This window comes from Hipposideros armiger, unplaced genomic scaffold (genome assembly GCF_001890085.2).
Source record: "Hipposideros armiger isolate ML-2016 unplaced genomic scaffold, ASM189008v1 scaffold_226, whole genome shotgun sequence".
In the NCBI taxonomy this organism is placed as follows: domain Eukaryota; kingdom Metazoa; phylum Chordata; class Mammalia; order Chiroptera; family Hipposideridae; genus Hipposideros; species Hipposideros armiger.
In genome coordinates, this window is record NW_017731576.1 from 2,319,282 (window position 1) to 2,340,841 (window position 21,560).

At 35.6% G+C, this 21,560-nt stretch overlaps 1 protein-coding gene across 1 annotated transcript in view; it reads right to left on the minus strand.

Moving 5' to 3' along the window:
* STAG1 (STAG1 cohesin complex component) overlaps positions 1-21,560 on the minus strand; it is a 392,478-nt gene that overhangs the window by 94,291 nt on the left and 276,627 nt on the right. The window contains exons 13-15 of the mRNA XM_019654594.1: positions 14,933-15,040; positions 8,713-8,827; positions 738-855 (exon numbers count right to left, since the gene is read on the minus strand). Of these exons, the coding sequence (XP_019510139.1) occupies positions 738-855; positions 8,713-8,827; positions 14,933-15,040 (341 nt within the window). The remainder of the gene's footprint in view (positions 1-737; positions 856-8,712; positions 8,828-14,932; positions 15,041-21,560) is intronic.

Below are 21,560 nucleotides of genomic sequence, written 5' to 3' on the forward strand. Positions count from 1 at the left end.
TCCAGGTTGAGCTGTTGTTCAGCATCTTAGCTGTAGAGGGCAGTGTCATTGGCCCTCATATGTGGGATCCGAACCGGGGCCCTCTGGCATCCCAAGCCAGCTCTTAAGCAACACGCCACTCGGCCGGCCCAAGCATTTCTAGTTTTAAGCTCATATTCCTATAAGCATTCATAATAGAAATGCTTTATTAAGTATACATATGAGTATCCACTTTGCTGTTCATGTTATTATGCAACATGAATAAGATGCATACTTCAGAAATTATATAGAAACTATTTTTCCATATTTCTTAAATAACTAGGTAAATGACTTTATTTTTGACTTTCTGATTTTAATATTTGAGAAAATGTAACAAATGGGATGGTTGTGGTCTAATTAAATCCTTTTGTGTCAAATGCTTTTCCAAGTTCACATATAAATATATTAAAAAGATTCTGGATCCGCATTTTTTTGTTTACATTATGTATGTCAGTATTTTGTATCTCAAATCAGCATAATGAAAAGTTTTGAATATTACATGATACACATGGATTTTAAAAAACTTTTTGCAGGTTGGTAGCAGTCTTAATCTAAAAGGGTGTTATAAGCTATTGAGACATTCTTGTTATAGGAAACAAACTGTTCTCTTTGCAAAAGATACAGAGTGCTTGCATATATTCATTTTTAAGAAGTGATCTATATAGAATATTATCAGAAACCCAAAACAATATGTAAATCAACTTGTTAAAATACTGTACCTTCCTCTCCTTGAACAGGTTCTTCTAACAGCAACTCTGTCATACATTCCCAGTCTTTCAACAGTTCTTGAGAGCTCTCCCACAAACTGTCCACCAAGTAGGCTGCATGTTCATGCAACTAAAAATCACAAATTAAGTGTGAGTAAAGAACATTTAATGAAGAAACTACTAATAATACTTTGAGTTAATAAATAATTTTCTTAGGGAATATAGTCAATAACACTGTAATAACTGTATAGTGTCAGGTGGGTACTAGACGTATCGGGGGGATCACTTTGTAAGTTATGTAAATGTCTAACCACTATGACGTATACCTGAAACTAATATAATAATGAATGTCAACTGTACTGAAACAACAATAACAAAAAACCCAAACCATTTTCTTCATAATTAAAATGGCTTGGTCACAATGTTTCCAAGAGGCACTTAGAGAATAATATACATATCTGTATTTCACTGTCAATAATGGGATGCACTATGTAGACTCAATCAAATTTTTTTTTACTGTAGTAAGGTTAAGGATCTCCTAGTCCAATGACATCATTTATAGATGAGGAAAGTGAGAGTATAATTACCTAACAAAATTCCTAAAATTATAAACTGGATCTAGCTCACTTTTCACTAATCTTGGACAGTCTCTTTGTAACCGTCTTTTTTAAAATTTTTTTTAAAAAGGAAACCAATTACTTCCTCCCAGAATTCCATTTGAAACTTTGGTACCAGCCTTACTTATTTTACATGTCTGTCATCTTGATCAAGGGCAAAGTGTGAATTACTCCATCTTTCCTCTTTTCTGCTTTCATTTCCATTTAACTCAGTGCATTCTCCATCCTAACCCCCACGTTTTGCTGCTCATTACTTTTGACAATTTTCTTGACATGTTGCCACAGTAAATAAACACCACGTTCCTCATCTAACACTTCACACCAAACTCCTTACCACTTGTTAGTCATTAAAATATGAGGATTACTCCAATAAAGCTCTTCAGAGTAGATAAGTAAAGAAGATGTTGGCACTGTTCTTGTTTCTGTTACTTAACAATAAACTTCTCCATCTTCGAGGCGCATGACATTCAGCTAAACCACTTTCTAGACAGGTGTTTTCCAAATTATAGATTGCAACCCATTCATTGGTTGCAACCTATAAACTAATTGAATGCATTGAGACCAAGGTTTCAAAAAATGAAGAGAGACAAGAGTATATAGCACACAGAAAGGTAAGTACGATTCCACGTAACTCTTATTTCAGTTATATGTGCTCGTACTTGGTTTTCTCATCATGAGTAGTGGCCCCAAAAATGTAGACATTTCTTACCTACTGGTTGTCTACTGGTATCTTGGCACATTTAGCATGCGAGCTGCTTTTCTTCCTCACTTCTATTTCTATCATTATTCTTAACTTCAATGTACATTTTGATGAACAATTTAAACCTGTCTCATTTGACCTTCACAATTCTATACTTCACTTCCACTGCATTTCAAATCTCACATTCTGACTCCTGAAATGCCTCATGAAAACCACACCCAGAAACACACTCACTACAGTCTCCCAAGGATTTTTGCCAAAGCCAGAGTAGATAATACCAATTAACATCTGTGCTTGGAAAGAACATGGATAAGAGTTTGCTGCAAGACACCTTCAAACTTTCCAAATTCACATATCCTAAAAAACTATTCCAGACCATCAATAACATTATTCCAACAGTGACAGGCATAAGTCGTGTACAACTTGGTGTCAAAATGAGAATCAGCAGCAGAAACTGTATAAAACAGTTTCAAAATCATTGCTATTAAAACCCAAGGTGAAATGTAGTTATTATTTAATGGGTACAGAGTTTCAGTTAGTTTAGGAATACTTTGAAAAAGTTCTGAAAATCGATGGCAGTGATGGCTGAACCACCATGTGAATACCCTTAATGCATATAAACAGTTAAAAATTGGTTACAATGGTAAATTTAACTGTGTATGTTTTACCAAAAAAAACCTATGCTAAATAAATTTGCTTTTATGCCCATTTGTACATTACAGTGTGTCTGTAGAGTAGGTATACAAGTTTCACAGGGACAGCTGAGTGGCTCAGTTGGTTAAGAGTTTGCTTAAGAGCACGAGCTCTGAGCAACAGGGTCGCTGGTTTGATTCCCACATAGGCCAGTGAGCTTCGCCTAAATTACGCCCGAGCTGAGCTGCCGCTGAGCTGCCAACAGGTGGCAGGATGGCTCAGCTGGTGAGAGCAATGCTCCTAATAAAAAGATTGCCTTTTCAATGGTGGGCTATCTCCACCCACGGCTGGGACTGAACTCAGCACCTTGAGCTGAGCTGCCGCCCGGATGGCTCAGTGGATAGAGCGTGACATGTAATCTTAACAGCAAGATTGCCAGTTCGACTCCCGCATGAAAAAAAAAAAGTTTCATAATTATATTTTTGTTGGATTATACCTTCTAGACTATCTCCTCTTTGTTCTCAATTCTGGTTTATCGTATATGATATGGTCCCCTCAGTTTTTTGTAAAATTTTGTTAATCATATCTGGTCTTTATCCAGTTTGTTTAATTCCTGGTGTTTACATGTAAAGTTCCTGTGTTATTTTGATTAAGGTGTGTTTGTAAACAACACTTCATTTATTTACTTCAACCCTAAATGACAACCTGCTTTTTAATAAAGCATGTTAATCCACTTACATTTGGATTACTGACATTGGAAATATTCCAGGCACCTGATTCCCTGTGTTCTTGTTTTATCTGTGCTTCCTTCACTTTTATTTTCTAACTTATATTTTTCCATTACCAGGAACCTTAGCACCTTTATTTATATTTCTTTCTTTAATTTGAACAATTGAAGAAAAATTGTTAGAAATTTACCTTAAGTTTCGCAGCCCCATTTTTAAAGCCTAGTTCTGTTTTTATAGATTTATTTGCTCACTAATGTTTCTTATATTCATTGTTTTCCTTTTATTGTATCAATTTTTCATTTTCTTAAAAAATATCCTTGAGTAATATTTTGCACATAGGGTGCATGGGTAATAAACATTCTACTTGCATGTCCTTTGACAGTTCCTCCTCTCCATTTTCTCTGTTCTTTTTATAGAGTTCCTATGAGATAACATGATAAAATTACTTAATCTGTACTCTCTGTCTCTTAATTTCTCTCACATGTTTCATGTCTCTTCTTTTGCACTACTTTCTGGAAAAATCCCTTGGTTCAATCTATAGCCAATCTTTGGCTGTGTCAATTCAGGCTATTTAATGATCTGCCTCACCCCTAAATTTTAGAAATCATATTTTTTAATTTCTAAGAACACTCTTCCTGTTTCATAATACCTTTTTCCTGTAACTGGAGATTTTAATAAAAAATTTTCATTAGTATGTTGGGTTTGTGCTTCTTTTTCACGGTATTGATTTTTTACAAGTTTCAGTAATGCTTGGTTGCCAGTTCAAATATGTTAATGAGTCTAGACTCAAAAATACTGGCAGCTAGAATCCCTTACTGGAGTCTGACTGCAAGGTGCTGGCTTCCTTGGTTGTGCAGGAAAGTGGAAAGAGGGGCTCTATAATCAGGCAGGCTTTTCCTCTAACATGTAGGTATGCAATTTGTCTTTTCAAGACAGAAGTTGCTTGTACCTCCTGGTGGCCATAAATTATTTGGGGCATTCATTCATTATTTTGCTTCTCAACCCCTTGTCCACATCCCAAATGCCTTGACCAGCACTTCTAAGTGAGGAATAAGCTCAGCTAAAGGGCAGTTACTTAATTACTATCTATAGCACCAGCCTTTGCTACTCTGATCTTTGGTGTATTTTAGATTTCTACCAGAAAAATCTCAAAAAATTTCCCCCCATATTTGCCTCACATGCAGGTATGAGTTATTTAACTATAATGAAATTCATAGTCAATTACTTTATAGCTTCCACAAAATCCTTACTGTTCTGGTGAACTGGTAATCTTTCACCTTAAGTTATTTAGCATGAGGTTTTCAGCTGGATGAGCTACAGGCACAATTCAGGGCTTTATGTGGTATAATTATATTAGCACTGGCATTTTTAAGGATGACTTTTCTATACCCTTAATGAAGGCATATTAAAATTTGGCCAGGGCATGTTGTCACTGTTCTAGAATTTTTTTTCTGGTGGGGTAGGAATATTCTCAATGTAGATGCGAACTTCTTTGACCATTTCCTCATCTTTCTGATTGTAAGGTGGTAGCTTAGTAGAATGTACCCTGCTAACACCAATAACTAATTGTTTCAAACTCAATGCATATATCAGAAGGACATGTTGGCCCCTATTCTGATTAAGACTTTCAATTCATTTATATGAGCAACAACAGTCAGTATAACATGGTTAGTCAGGAATTGGATTGACATGTGTTTCATGTGACACAGTCTTTCAGTTTGGGGGCATCTGCTTTGGCCACATAGCTTGCTAGTCTCAAATCTCTACAAGCATAGCAGGTAAATCCATGTTTGAGAGAAAAAAAATTCTAACATGGCCAGTAAGAGTAAAAGGTTACAATCACCTTTCAGATACGTTATACCAAGGACATTCTATTGGTAGTGAAAGATGAAGCTATAAGAAGGAAAGCTTGAGGCATTCTCAATGGCTATAAAAGCGGCAGGATAAAAAAAATTTAGAACCCTAAAAATGAATTTTCTAAAAATATTTTATGGTATAATTCTGTAAAAATACCCTGAAAATAAGTTATCTGCAAGCATTTTTTGAAGTCTTTAGGAATTAAATGAACAAAACAGGTAACTCATTAACAGATAAAGAGTCATGTATAGCAAAATTGGATTATTAAAATTATATTGAAATTTACTTATAAACTATATAACATATATAAATTAAAATTATAAATAAAATTATATTTATGTTTAGGTGCTAGAGATAAATAAAATTTTATCTAAGTATAATTTATAGTATTTCCTCTAAGTTTGTATATAAGACAAACTAATGTCATATTCCTGGTGACTTTAATTACAATTTTCTGGGTGCATTCTGATTCATCTTTAATTCTCTTCAAGGTTATTCATAATATATACCTCAAATTTTCTCTGCCTGCCAACTTTCTGTCAAATACTTAAATACACTAAACAAGTAATTTCTTTTATAAAAAATAATTTATAATGCAAATAATCACTCCAAGTTATTAAACCTAAAATTAATAAACAACTCCTATACTGGGTTTTGTTCTCTGCTGAAAATACCCAGTCATTGTGAATCCTGAAGAACATATAAACACTAACAAGAAAAAAGAGTTATCATTCATGCACTAGGAATGAGCACTCTGAGGAGATTTCTTGGATTATCAATATGTCTGTAAATTTTCTGTTTTAAATGACTATCATAATTAGGCTCATCATTCCACATGCCTAGAAGAAAGGTGACCATACTTCTAGATTATCCAGAATTGTTCTGGGTTATACTTATTGGTTTGGAATAATTATTAACAGCATCTTTGTCACTTTGAAAAAAAATCACAGTTTGTACAGTAAGTCCTATGGTCATACTACTTATAAGAATATCTGAAGTCATCACAGTCAAGTATCATTTATTGTACCATTTGGCATGCATCTAAAATATACAAGGTATTTTGTCACCTAAAACCAGTGACTGCTATAAAGGTTGACTACTTAAAAATGTCACTATTCGGTACAAAAAGAAAAGAAAATTAACACCTTTAATCTCAAATCTCCATTTCATCTGTAATTTATATATAAAAGAGAGGAGAAAAAGAGTAAGAAATAAAAATAAAAAGAAACAAACGAAAAAAAGAGGGCAGACTACTCCATGGACTGTAAACCTCTTTCAATTCAACATTTTAGAATTCTATTATACAAAAGGCTACTATTTAACATCCCAGTAAAACAAAGAAAGTATGATAGCCAGTTCAATCAATCCTAATTAATTGACTGGTAATTCATCTACAAGCTGGACTCATCCTACTTTATGATTTCTAAAGCCTCTTTCAATTCAACTTTTTATGAATCTATTACTAAAATAATACTAATTAACATGTGTTACAGTAAAACAAAGAAGAATTCAGAGCAGAATACAATCAGAATTCCACCATACTATAAGAATATAACTTCAACAAGCATTCATCTCTGGGTATACACTACAATAACAGGATAAGAAGAGAGATTTTGAACAAAGAATGTTTCTTATGAAACACAGGAGACCATAAAGGACAATCAACTAGAAATCCTTAAATATGATTTGCATTTGCTTTTGCAGCTGACAAAATGCCATAGAGGAGAACTGGGAAATATATTTTAATGTTTTTATAACACTTTGGTAAACAGCAGTAAACACAGGAATTCAGTAATACCATCAGAAAATAGGGCAGTAATACATTAAAAATTCCTGCTCTAAATAAAAGATGAAACTGTATAAAATTATGTATTGTACTTATGCCTTTTAATACATCAAAAATAAAAGTGTTTGGGCTTTCAGGGGTCTAAAATATTTACTGTCAATTAGTAATACCCTAGATCATTATATTCCCTAAACTGTTCAACAAATAGTTTAAATAATATTTGCATGTCTCATCCACATTAATTTTTAAAGCTGTTGTTGCTATTAAAGTCAAATTTTCATATAGAACTTGATTGTTGTGTAATACTTTTAATGCCATTCCTTTAAAAGCTTACAAGCTAAAGGTATAATTTGAAATGGTCTATCACAACTGTAATATTTACTAAGTATTTAATGCTTTATCTTAAACATTCACAAGCATTCTGTGGTATATGCCATAATATATTCACCCTTTCTTTAAAAAAAAAAAATGATATAAACCCTTACTAGGCAAAGTGTGGTCCCTGGACCAGAAGCATAAACATCACCTAGGAGACTGTTAGAAATGCAGCAATTCAGGTCCCAGCCCAGAGCTAGTCAATCAGAATTGGCATCTTAACAAGATCCCCTCATAATCTGTATACATATTTAAAACACTGTTCTTAAACATGGGTTCTTTACTTAAATGTAACTCTCCAACTGGTTTTGTTTCTGACTTTATTTTTTTTCTATTCATTCCAAATTTGCTTAAAAATATTGGCAAATCCATTAATATTCTGCTCCACTTTGCCATAACCCTACTCATTCCACTGACTCAGTTCTCTCTAATTTTAATTTTCACATGTGCTGCCTGTTTGTTTCTCTATTCCTCATTCCTACAGTTTCTCCAGAACTTTCAAATTTGAGCAGTTATAGAATCTTTTAAGTTTCTCTTCTTCCAGGGTAGTCCAACACAAACCAAAAAGACCTTTTCCCAAGTAAAATTAAGAGTCCAAAATTTCTAGATTTTCTCCACTTTCTTTGAAACTCAATTCCCACTTATTTCTAAGCCAAGTAGTTTATTCATTCAGGGGATCTTTAGGTTTAGCTAACCATTCTCCAATGCCATACTAGTAGTAGAAAATAGTTATAATAGCTAAGAGCATTTTAGTAGGCAAAACAAAGTTCACTTGTACAAACAGATTCAGATAGATATTATGAATACATTAATTACAAAATTAAGTGATAAAACTCACATGAAAATATTGCTATGGGGCTTGTACAACTATTAACCAAAATATTTAAACTCATATTTTTCTTTCTCTAAATAATACAATTTTGAAACCAGACAGAACTTATGGTTTTAACACTTGACAACTTTCACAAACTGTTTAAGTAATTTAAAAGCTACAGGCAAAAATTAAAACAAACAAACAAAAAACAATAAAAAAAGTATGCAGTATTGCAATACTGTAAAAGTTTAAAAATTGTTAGCCTATATTCAGTGTTGATCCACACCGATATATATATATATTCCCACAAAAGAGTACTGATTCCATAATCCGACAATCTATGGGGGGAATTTTGTAAGAAACAGGATTGTTATTTGATTGAAAAAAATCAATTAATTACAGTGAATTAAGTTACAATTTTATTTAATAAGTAGTCTAACACAAAACACAAAATAAAGAGCTACGTTAAAAATTTACCTCACTTTCAAGAAAGAAAAGAACCAGCATCCTAATGAGGTTCCCATTCGGACTGTTCCTCCCCCTCCTCTTTGCTAATGCTTCTTCTGCTTGTGGGTCATGTCTGCTAAAAAGCCTGGAATAAGTAGCAAAACAAGTACATTACAAATTTATATGAATATGAGTTTTAGTCTTTTCCTTCACTGTATACATTATTTCATTGTTAAAAATATGTCAAAGATCAGATTACTGATTTATTTCAACACAAGTATGTAACTGAAGTTTTTATAGGTCAAAAAAAGGTTAGATCTGAACAATTTCATACAGTTGAATGATAGTATAAAAGGAAGCTTTTTTAATGATGACCAATGTTCAAATACTTATGAAAAATATAAACTACTTTGATCTTACTATGATAGATATTAGAGTATGTAATTTTAAATAGAGTTCTATTTTCTTAAATATTAATAGTCAAGAAATCACATTTAAACAATGTTCCATCAATAATTATAAAAATTCACACTTTAAACCATGATGATTTTTTGCATTCTTTTCTGCTTATTAAAGCCTATTATCTAGAAACAGTACTCAATAGCCCAGTAGTATTGAGGAAAATGAAATAAACAATAAATTTATAAAAATACCACTTAGTGACAAAACTTCTAAAATATGACAAAGAAATAACTTGAAAATTTTAATTTACTTAGAAGAGTCTCAGCCATTATTGAAAATCGCCTGAGGTCTACCTGAACAGAAGTCCTATAACGAAGGACATAAATAAGAAACCACATGGAGAATGGTAGGAGGGATGGAGAAAGCTGGTTCTACACGCATGTGTGGCATTTAAAAATCAGAAGGGATATCTTGGCTGTGGAGGTCCCTCCTGAAGAGTGAGGGGTGCCTGCCCCACACCAGGCTCCTCAGCCTGAGGTTCCAATGCCAAAAGAGAAGTCCCCATAACTTCTGGCTGTGAAAAACAAGTGAAGGTTGTGGCTGAGTGAGACGGTGGAGTTCCAGGGGCTACTCTTAAAGGGCCTGCATACACACTTACTGACAGAGTCACTCACTATGAGCCCCAGCACTGGGGCAGCAGCTTGAAAGGCCTCAGGAACATACAGGGAGGAACTGAATTGTCTGGCTTCAGCGCAAGTGCAGGAGAAGCAGCTTTCTCTCAGACAGTAGAGCAGGAGAAGCTATTACCCCTTGTTGAGACCTCCCAGCACTCAGCATGCAAATACAGGCAGGTGCCATCTTAGGCTCCTTCAACCTAGATAACATAACACTATTAGCCTCACAATGGTGATTCCCTGAGACCTGGCCACACCCAACTTATGAGACAACCCAAGCCACTTCCAGGCCTATCCTGGCTCATGCTGTAGACTTTCCTAAAATCTCTCAAATGTAACAAACCAGTAAAATTCTTTTGTCATTCTAAAGGCACATAACAGCCTATACAGTTGTGTCTTGAAGCACTGAAGACATGCCTGTTCTGTAATGTTCAAGAATGTGGTCACATGCCAAGGTGATGTCTTTCAGGAATGGTGGGAATATGGGCAGGGCACTGTCAGCCCAATGAAAGTGGGAGCTACGGGAGAGAAAGGCTTAAAAAAAATCTGTGTCTCCGTTTTTTTGCAGCAACTGTTCACACGCTCTTTGAGGAACTGCTATGGTATGAATGTTTGTATCCCTCTAAAATTCCTACTTTGAAATCCTAACAAAGTGATGGTATGAGGAGGTGGGGCCTTTGGGAGATGCTTAAGCCATAAGGGTGGAGCCTTCATGAATGGCATTAGCGACCTTAAAAGGGATCTAGCAAGGTTCCTTGCAACTTCCACCATGTGAGGACAGTGTAAAGGCACCAGCTATGAACCAGAAAAAGAGCCCATTCTCAACTATGCTGGCTCCACACACGACCTTGGACTTCTCAGCATCCAAAACTAAGAAATAAATGTTTGTTGTTTATTTAAAAAAGTAAGGAACTAGGGATGGGGATATAGAGTGTGGTAATTTAGATATAAACATCACAATCGGCCCAGATGAGAGGCTAAATAACTGAATACAACAATACTTTCATGTGTCATAAAAATAAACCAATCTGTAGCAGAAAAGGTACAGAGAAGTTGAATTTTTTGGGCAGGAGAAGGTGAAAGTATATGGCAAGGGAAAAGACTGGAGTATTATCTTGAAGCTGTATATGCATAACTATCAGACTGGTTTAAGAGAAACTTCTATTTGGGTGGCTTTCAGAGGGGGAGCAAATGGAAAATATGAGGGTCCTTTATAACTGAAATCTACCAATTTGGATAACTGCCTTCACTATATATAAATATAATATACTAAGGAATTAACATAATTTTTCTAACATTGAAATGTAGAATTTTTGATGCCATATTCATTTCAGATACATTTTATTATTTTTTGAATGCTGGATTAAGCCTGTGTATAGTTCGTAAACTAGCCTATGCGTGTATGTGCATGCATGCATTTTTAAAAACTTAATCATGTAATTATTGGGACTACTCTATAGCTTACTTATAAGAATTTAAAAGATCACAATATTAAATGGTGAAAGAATGTTCAAAGACATCCTTAAGAATCTAAAGTTCTCCAACTGAGTATCTCCAGGGCAGACGCATAAATCAAGTTTATAAAGTGAAGTTTCATTTGCATGGAATTGGATTCCTTTTTACAAAGAAATAAAAAATAATGAAGGTATACATGTGAATTTTTATGTATTATAAAAGACTCCAATTTAAAATTTTTTAGCAAGTATTACAAACAGAAAAATACAATAAAGATAAAATCAATATACCCAAAGTCTCTTTCTGACACAAGCGCTCCCCAGTTTATGGCCTCGATTCTGTACAGAATCAACCTTTTAGATCTATTTTTATTTTGAAACTATAGAAGCAATAAAGTCTTTCTACAACACAAAGCCTTTTGAAAAGTTAAGTAGAGAATAGAGACTAAGTAGAATATAACAGTCCTGGAAAAGGAAGGGAAGACCTCAGTACCTTTTATATTTATGACAAACAATACCTCAAGATAAATATGGAAATAACACTATTCTATTAGCCATAGATTTCAGAGTCACTGGCAAATTAAATATTTTAAAAGTCACGTCAAAAATTCTTTCTTCCTCACTTTACCAGCATGTACTAGTAGCCAGCTTCCTTCTTAAAGAAAAAACATTTCACACAGACACAACTTTGAGAAGTACCACTGAGCACAGAACAATTTGTTGTTCCATGGCTGAGATGCAAATGCTAGATGGAGGGCCAGGCTTGTTCATTATCAAAGTTAATCATCTGTGTACAACAGGTGCCTTACATAATCACAACTGTGATTTACAACTGTGCTTAGCATATGACAAATTACTACATGTATTGACTGGACTTTTGCATTCACCTGCAAATAATCAGTCACTAAGTTAAATCTATGATAAAAAGAACAAAAACAAAGCAAAACACATGCAAGAATATCTTAATATTTTAAGAGTGAATTAGTATACTAATAAATTATAGGACATATACAGATAGACCACGATCAAATGTATTTCATAAAATACCTAGGAATAAACTGAATAAAGGATGTGAAGGACCTATACACTGAAAACTAGAAGATATTTTATAAAAGGAATTTGAAGAAGACACAAAAAAATGAAAAGATATTCCATGTTCATGGATTGGAAGAATCAATATAGTTAAAATGGCCATGTTACTCAAAGTAATATACAGATTTAATGCAATCCCTATCAAAACCCTAATGGCATTTTTTTTTAAAGAAATAGAACAAAAAAATACTCAGATTTGTATGGAATCATAAGGACACTGAGTAGCCAAAGTAATCCCCAGAAAAAGAACAAGGCCAGAGGTACCACACTCCCTGACTTCAATTTATACTGCAAAGCGGCAATAATCAATACAGCACAGTACTGGCAGAAAAACAGACATACAGAACAATGGAATTGAGAGCCCAGAAATAAACCCACATATATATGGGCATATAATTTTCAACAAAGGAGCCAAAAACATACAACGGAGAAAAGAAAGCCTCTTCAATAAATGGTGCTGGGAAAAATGGAAAGCCATGTGCAACATAATAAAACTAGACTGCTGTCACCATATACCAAAATTAACTCAAAATGTATCACAGACCTAAATACAAGGCTTGAAACAATAAAGTACACAGAAGAAAACATGGGTACTAAATGTATGAACCTTGGTCTTAAGATTTTATGAATTTGACCTCAAAGGCAAGGGAAGTATAAGCAAAAATAAATGAATGAGACTATATTCCAACTAGAAAGCTTCTGCACAGCAAAAGAAACCGTCAACAAAACAAAGAGGCAACCATCTGAATGGGAGGAGATAATTACAAACAACACCTCTGCTAAGGGGCTAATATCCAAAATGTACAAAGAAGTCATACAACTAAACAACAGAAAACCAAACAATCTAATTAATAAATGGGCAGCAGTCCTGAACAAACGCTTCTCCCAAGAAGACATACAAAAGGCCAACAGATACATGAAAAGATACTCAACTTCACTAGAAATTAGGGAAATGCAAATCAAAACCATAAGATACTACCTCCTACCTGTTAGAATGACTACTATTAACAAGACAAGTAAAAAAGTGTTGGAGAGGTTGCACAGGAAAAAGAACCCTCTTACATGGCTGGCAGGAATGTAAATTGGTACAACCATTAGGGAGGTTCCTCAAAAAATGAAGAATATAATTACCATATGACCCAGCAATCCCTCTTTTAGGTAACTACCCAAAAAATCTGAACACATTTATCCGTAAAGATATATGTACCCCTATGTTCAATGCAGCATTATTCACGGTGGCCAAGACATGGTAACAACCAAAGTGTCCTTTGATAGATGATTAGATAAAAAAGATGTGGTACATATGTACAATGGAATAGATGAAACAGTGCCATTTGTGCAACATAGATGGATCATGAGATTGTCATGTTAAGCGAAATAAGTCAGACAGAAAAAGTTGAGAACCATATGATTTCACTCACATTTGGGATATAAAACTGAAAGCAACAAACAAGACAAAAACTTACAGATGACAGTTTAGTGGTTAATAGAAAGTAAGGGGGAAGGAGTGGAGAAAGGAAAAGTTAAAGGGGGTCCAATATATAGTGACGGAAGGAGAACTGACTGGGTGGTGAACACACAATGTTATATACAGATGATGTATTATAGAACTGTACACTTGAAACCTACATAATTTTATTACCTGATGTCACTCCCAATAAATTGAATAAAAAATCTTTTTGACAATAATGTTTAATTATACTCATAAGTTCTCATTAACTCTATACTTGTTAAAAAATAGAACAGGTTTAGATTTTTAATTAAACTGCAATTACATATAATTTTCAGCATTACTATGGATAATTGATTAAAATAATCTTCATCCCAACAGAAAGAATGAAAAAAAAAAAACCATAAAAAGTTGGGAGGCATTTTAAAGGTGATTTTAGATTACAAATGTTGAGAAGGTAAGAGAAGAACTCAGAACTTTAAAAGGGGAAAAACACTGGTGAAATGAAATATAAATGACCTGGGGGAGCTTTTATAAAAACTTCATGCACTTCCTCAATCTCCATTCACACCCCTAGGTGAGAAGCATCCTTTTAGGCTTCAGGAAAAAGAAATATGTCACAAAGAACATATTTCCAGGGATGTGAGTCATGATGTACACACATGCTGTGAGGCTATTACAGTCCCCAGAATTTGAAATGGCCACTTCTAGCACTGTTTTCAGTCACTATTACTCACTTCCACTAAATAAATCTAAAAGAATGAAACAATGAACATTGAGAGTATCATGTTAAGTGAAATAAGATGGAAAAGGCCAAGAACTATATGATTTAACTCATATGTAGGACATAAAACAGAAAGCAACAAACAAACAAACAAAACCAACGATCCAACTCAGGAACACAGACAATAGTAGAGTGGTTACCTGAGTGAAAGCGGGGGTGAGAGGAGGATAATGAGGGTAAAGCGGGTCCAATATGTTGTGATGGAAGGAGACTAGACTAGGTGGTGAGCACACAATGCAATATACAGACTATGTATTACAGAATACCTGTACAACACCTGAATCTTATATTAACCAATGTCACCCCAATAAATTTAACTAAAAACAAATTACATTTAAAATTAAAGAAAATAAAATACAAAAATGGAACCTAGTTTCAAAGATAATTAACTCACTTTTTATGAAGGAATTCTCCAGCTGCCACAGCAACAGGGCGATGTGCTGAGTACACCAAGTGGTAAACATTTTCACAGTCTTCATTGGAAAGAGCTTCTTCACTTCCACTGAAAAAATTCAGAAAGCAACATCTGAGCCAAAAAAAGTTTACTTTCAGTTTCACCTTTATTTAACTTTTGTTAACTTCATTATAAAAGTTCAAGGCATATTGGTTTTTCTTTTTTGTTTGGTTGTTTTTAAAAATTTCTTTATTGGGGAACTGTGTTTTTCCAGGACCCATCAGCTCCAAGTCAAGTAGTTGTCTTCAATCTAGTTGTGGAGGGCACAGCTACTTGGCCCATGTGGGAATCGAACTCGCAACCTTGGTGTTATGAGCCTGTTCTCTAACCACCTGAGCTAACCAGCCACCCCCACTCCAAGTCAAGGGGTTGTTTCAGTCTAGTTGTGGAGGGCGCAGCTCCGCAATCCATGTGGGAATCGAACCGGCAACCCTGATGTTGTGAGCCTGTGCTCTAATCACCTGAGCTATTCGGCTGCCCCAATATTGGTTTTATTGTCATCTCTTTTTAATCTTACTTTGAAAGTAATATCTCTTTAATTATAAAAGACACCTAATCATTACATAAAATTCAGAAAATATGGATAAAACAAGAAAATATGGCTACAATTCTTCCCACACATACTCATAGACAATGACTATTAATATCTTGGGATATATACTGCCCAAAATTAGCTCAAGCTCTTAAATGTGCATAAAATTTTTGTTGATAGGCACTAGAGAATATATTTGTCCCTGTTTCATACAGTGAAATTATTATTATGCTATGTAACTCTTCATGCCATAACTATTTTAATTTACATTTTATCATTATATTTACAACACTATTTTGTCTTTTTTCTATATAAAATGGATTCAGTAATCACAACCATTCCTTTACTAACACAAATTTCCCATCTTTCCATTCATGTATTTTGAAGTTTGAGCCATTTCTTAGTTTGCCAAATGTTTCTTTAAGCACGTTTTCCAAAAAAGGAAAGTCTATTTCCTGACCATTAACATATTTCAAAATGTCTGGTATAATTATAGATTAGCAACGACTAGATACAGTATAGAATTCTTGAGCTATATAGATTCTTGACAAGATATCAGGCTAATAAGCTCATTCCCCAGAATTCAATCCTAGAGATGCCTCAGAAGCTAGGAGTAGATTGAGGGATCTGTCAAATAAACATAAAATTAGAGTGCCCTTTGCAGCAAAAGAAGGTTTCATTATAGTATAAGGGAAAAACTGTAGTTCTGAATGAAAAAGAGCTGAATATTAAGGTGGGAGATAGGTTAGAAGCATTTATTAAATTATACTTTTTTCCCCGTCAATAATGCCTGTTCTAATTCTATTGTGAAGCAAAACAGTAGCCAGTGTAGTGTGAGTGGGTGACACCACCAGGGTTTTCCTGGAACCAATAATAGGCATTAGGAAACTCACAACAGGTGTAGGCAAACTGGCTATCCCATGAACTAACTCTCTCTATACAATTCCTTCCATATACCGAGGATTGGGAGATTACAACTGAAGGAGACAATTTTTAAGATTGCCAGGGATAAGTTACAAATTACCACCAGAGGCTTTCTGTACTAAAGCAGATGTGTCTCTGCCCATGCCCAGTTTATACCCCTAAATTATAAGGAGGGGCACAAGGCTAAGGCCTAAGTTTTAACCCCTTCATCCAATTATATATCAACTCAATTAGCTAATAACCTCAGGAAAAAGTTAAGCTCATAGGAAAAAAAAATTTAACAAGACATCTCAGGAACCTAAGCTCATAAGCAAAAGGAAAATAAACATCTATACCAAAAAAAGGAAAATTAACAGATAAACAGAAAAAGAATTTAAAGAAGGTATAACAGTATGTTAAATGTGACTCTACCTGTTGTTTGGGGAGTTAGAGATCCCACAAACCAAGAAAAATGAGGCCAGATTATTTCATGCAAATGCTGTAAGACTGGAAAGTTGGTTTTGTGATCCTTAATTCATTACTTACCAAAATACTATATATAAATAGAAATTAGAGGATTGAATAATATAATGGGTACAGAGGATGGATGTCTTGGAAGAAAATGATGTCAAGAGTGTTGTGCTACTCTGACCTTTTTCCTAAACCAAAGTGGAGCACAAAGTTTCAGAGAATCACTATGAAAAATGTATAAACATTGGTAACAATTGCGATGAAGTTTAGGAACTGATACTTTGTGCAGGGTTTTAAAAAATCTAAATGTGAAAAACTAACTGAAGAAACCCATAGTAGTAGATTAAGAAGAGAGAGACAAGGAGAATGAGGCATACTTCCTCCATCCATAAATAATCCGTGTTTCCTGTGGGACAAATATGGAACACTAAAAGAGAGCCAGCCTGAAGAGTTTTAAAAGACTTTGCCCAACAAGACTACCTACAGAGCAAGCAACACCAACAGAGGAAACCTGAAAGCCAGGAGCTGAGTTACAAAGTAAATAGCCAGAGGAGGCACTGACCACACTGGGGAACTTTAGTCATAAATACCTAGAGTGGGGAGGGTTCTCTGAGGAATTCTCAAAAGGACCAATATGCCTAATGAATTAGGACATCTGACACAGCTGGAGGGCCACAGCTGTACCGTTTAAGACATATTTTGCCCTTATCGCCTTCAATGAAAATGAAAGAAAGTACCTTAAAAACAGACTTCTGAAACCAGCCAAACCATTTTCTAAATTCCAGATGAAAGGTAGGCTTTTTCTGGCTAAACAAGGTATTAGATAGTTTGAAATCCCTCTTAAAGGAATTAAACTAGCAGGAAAAGATAATCTTGGAGGAGTCTATGACATAATTACTCTTCACTGGAAACAAGGGAAGAAGAAATACCAATGGAAAGTTTACTCCTGTCTAAATGAGCAAGTATTGAAAGTAAAAAAAGCAAGGAAGAAAAACAAACAAATAAGGGCCGGCTGAGTGGCATGTTGGTTAAGAGCTGGCTTGGGACACCACCTCTGAGCAGCAGGGCCCTGGTTCAGATCCCACATGAGGGCCGGTGACGCTGCGCCCTCTATAGCTAAGATGGTAAACAAAAGCTCGACCTGGAGCTGGGCTGCTGTGAGTCGCTGGCAACAGCGTAGGCTGTAGTGGGGCTGGCCGGCAGCGGATGTGAGCTTCTGTGAGTGGCCGTCCAATGGCTGACAACTAGAATGAAGAACCAAAGGACAGCAACTTGTCTGTTCCCCTTCCCCAATTCCCTAATGCTGTTCCACTGAAGAAAAAAAAAAAACAAAAACAAAACAAAAAAACACAAATAAAATATATAACAATATAGACCTGAAACCAAATCCAATGAAACAGGTGGGTGGGTACTTTTTTATTCAAGGGAAAGCTACAGATAAGCTTCTAAAATTCACAAGAAAAATGTAACTAAGAGGTTTAATATTTTCAAATAGATTTCAAAAGGAAAAAATTCTTCAGAAATGACAAGGAAGAATGGTATGTATGGTAAAATGAACTCTATCAGAAGGTGTGCAAATCATGAACACATAGGTACCGATCTATATACTCTAAGTATACCAAATAATAACATAAGTCAACAATAGTAGTTGGAGGCTTTAAGATGTCCGTCTTAAAAAGCAGACAAAAAATAAGCGTACATATAAATAATTTGAATGACACAGTAAATAAACGCAAACATTCATATAAAATTAAAAAGGACAGGTTAAAAAAACCTGATATATCTGGGGAGAACAAAAACATGATACTAAATAATCTATGATTAAACTAGAAATCATAAAGGTCATTAAAATATTTATCATTGAATGTCTATAAAAATACTATATGTCCATTTTCTTAGAAGACCAGCAAAGTGGTACTTAAAGACATATTTATTAAGTATGGTTATTAGAAAACAAGAATCAAATGAGCCAAAATAAGCTAGTTTCTTTAAAAGTGAGGATACAAATAAAATACATGAAAAAGAAGAATTAACAAAAATAGCAGAGTTTTATGAAGAAAAACACCATGAACTATAAAATAAATTTGAAAACAGTGAAGAAATTGATATATTTTGAAAAGTTTTCAAGTCAAATTAGTGCAAGAAATAAAATTTAGATAACCACTGAAGATGTAGAAATGGTAATCAAAGACCTTTTTCCTCAAAAGAAACAAAAATCTGACATGGCTTTAACGAGAAAATTTTCTCAAAGTTTCATAGAAAATTTGTTTTCTATGAAAAAGGGAGAGAAACTACTGAACATATTTTACGAAGAGAATACTCTTGATTTCTGTCGCCTTGCAGCTGCCGACTCCAATGCTCCTGTGCACTGATCCTTTGAAGTCATAAGGCGGAGTCTTGGAATGCTGAGACCCGAGGGAATGATCTTGGTAAAAATTCCTTATCCGGTGGTCTCGGAATGCTGAGGCGATCCTGGGGATCATACGTACGTGTGAAAGCACAACTCGTGTTTGATGACAATGAGTTTCAGTGAAGCAGCTGCCGGTCTAATCGAATCAATTAACTGAGTATAGGTATTTAAATTGACTTCTTTGTGACAGTTATAAATAAAAGTTATTCGCCCGCCAGTATCAGGGCTCGCTCTCTCGGTCTGCAGAGACGAGACCCCTGGCCCGCAGAAACTCTATTTTTGACTCTTGTGATTTCTTAACCCTTCGCCGCCCCTCCTGGACCAGCTTCCCAGCCCTTGTCACACGGGATGTGATATCTGGCGCCCAACTTGGGGCCTCGAAGAGGGAGAGTGAGACTCCGAGTCTAAGAAAAAAGGTTTAACGGCGATAGGGCCCCAGGGAGGAGCCGCGGCAACTACCGGATAAAGAGGTAGGGAATATCCCGGGAAATTTAACCAGGGTAAAAGGGAATTTACTAAAAATCTTTTGTGTGATAGAGTGTGAATATGTGAGTGACTGATTACAGCTTCACGGTGTTAACCACTAAGCTTGAGTGTGCCCCCATCTGCGATTCCGTAGTCACGTCGAAAATGGCATAACGGCGACTTGGCTGAAAAGTCAACCTGGCCTGGGGCTTATACAGGCACGCCTTTGTCAAGAGAGACTTAAATCCCCGCGAGGGAAGCGGCCAGAAGGGCATCTGAATAAAATTTGAGTGAAAGGCTTACTTTCTCTCTTGTTACTAACATGGGAAACACTGAGAGCCAAGACAGACCTTATATTTATCTGTTCAAAACAGCTTCTTAAAGCTGGGAGAGCTCGAATTTCAGACCAGAGATTAGAAGAGTTTTTAAGGGTAATTGAAACTTATTGTTCCTGGTCACCTAATTTAGGAATAGTAGACTTGAAAGCATGGGAGGAAATCGGTGATGAACTCCGTGACATACAGTATTCAGGCGTTGCTCTCCCGGCAACAATTTGGATTACTTGGTGGATAATCCGATCAGTTTTAGAGCCTTTACAAACAGACACGGAAGATGGAGGAGGATGAGAAAGGTTATAAGTCACACTTTCAGTCCGTTTAGTTCCACCTCCACCGCCAGCTACGGCGAGGGAGAGGGGACATTCCAGGCTGCGGGAGGAAAGTGTTAATCCTTTCCTTCCTGCTGCTCCCCCCCCCGCCCCCCAGGAGAGATTCACAGCCGCAGCTTTCTGCAGTAGAAAGAGCCATCCGACAGGCGCGTCTGGAACGCGATTTGGAAGCTTTAGCTTTTCCTGTTATACTTCATGAGCGTGTTGCTTCTGGTACAGATCCTCAAAACCCAAACGGAGTTTATAAACCTCAGTATGAGGCTTTTCCTTTTAAGATATTAAAAGAATTAAAACTTGCTGTAACTCAATATGGTCCTACTTTGCCATTCACCTTAGGCATAATTCGTAGTTTGGCTGATGGATATCGTTTAATTCCTATAGATTGGTGTACAATGGCTCAGACATGCCTTTCACCTGCTCAATTTTTACAATTTAAAACTTGGTGGACAGATAAAGCGGAAACCCAAAGTAGATACAGCCAGTCACATAATATTGCTATTTCTCAAGATCAACTCCTAGGGACGAATAACTGGGAAAGCACCAGAAATCAGCTAACTATGGGTGATCAGGCTATAGACCAATTAAAAAGGATTTGCTTAAATACATGGGAAAAAATAGCAACAGATGGTCAGGCTCCAAAGTCTTTTCAAAAAATCCTACAAGGTCCAACTGAACCATATACAGAATTTGTAGCCCGCTTGCAAGATACAATAAGGAAGCAGACAGCTAATTTACAAGCAGCTGAAATCATTCAACAAATCCTTGCTTTTGATAATGCAAACGATGATTGTGTCAGGTTATATTCGCTTATGTCAGGGAGTGGGAACAGAGCAATTTAAGGCTGTGATGTTAGCTCAGGCAATGGCAGAAATAGGTATCAGACAAAATAAATTTCCAGGAAGTTGTTATAATTGTGGGAAATCTGGTCACACAAAAAAAGTGTAGAAAGAAAAACAGAAACAGTTTCCGTCCACCTAATACCGCAGCTCTTAGGGAACCCAGACAGCCCGGACTATGTCCGAAGTGCCAAAAAGAAAATCATTGGGCTTCGGAATGCCGGTCAATTTATAATAAAAATGACACTCCGCTTCCAGGAAACAGGAGAAGGGGCCAGCCCCAG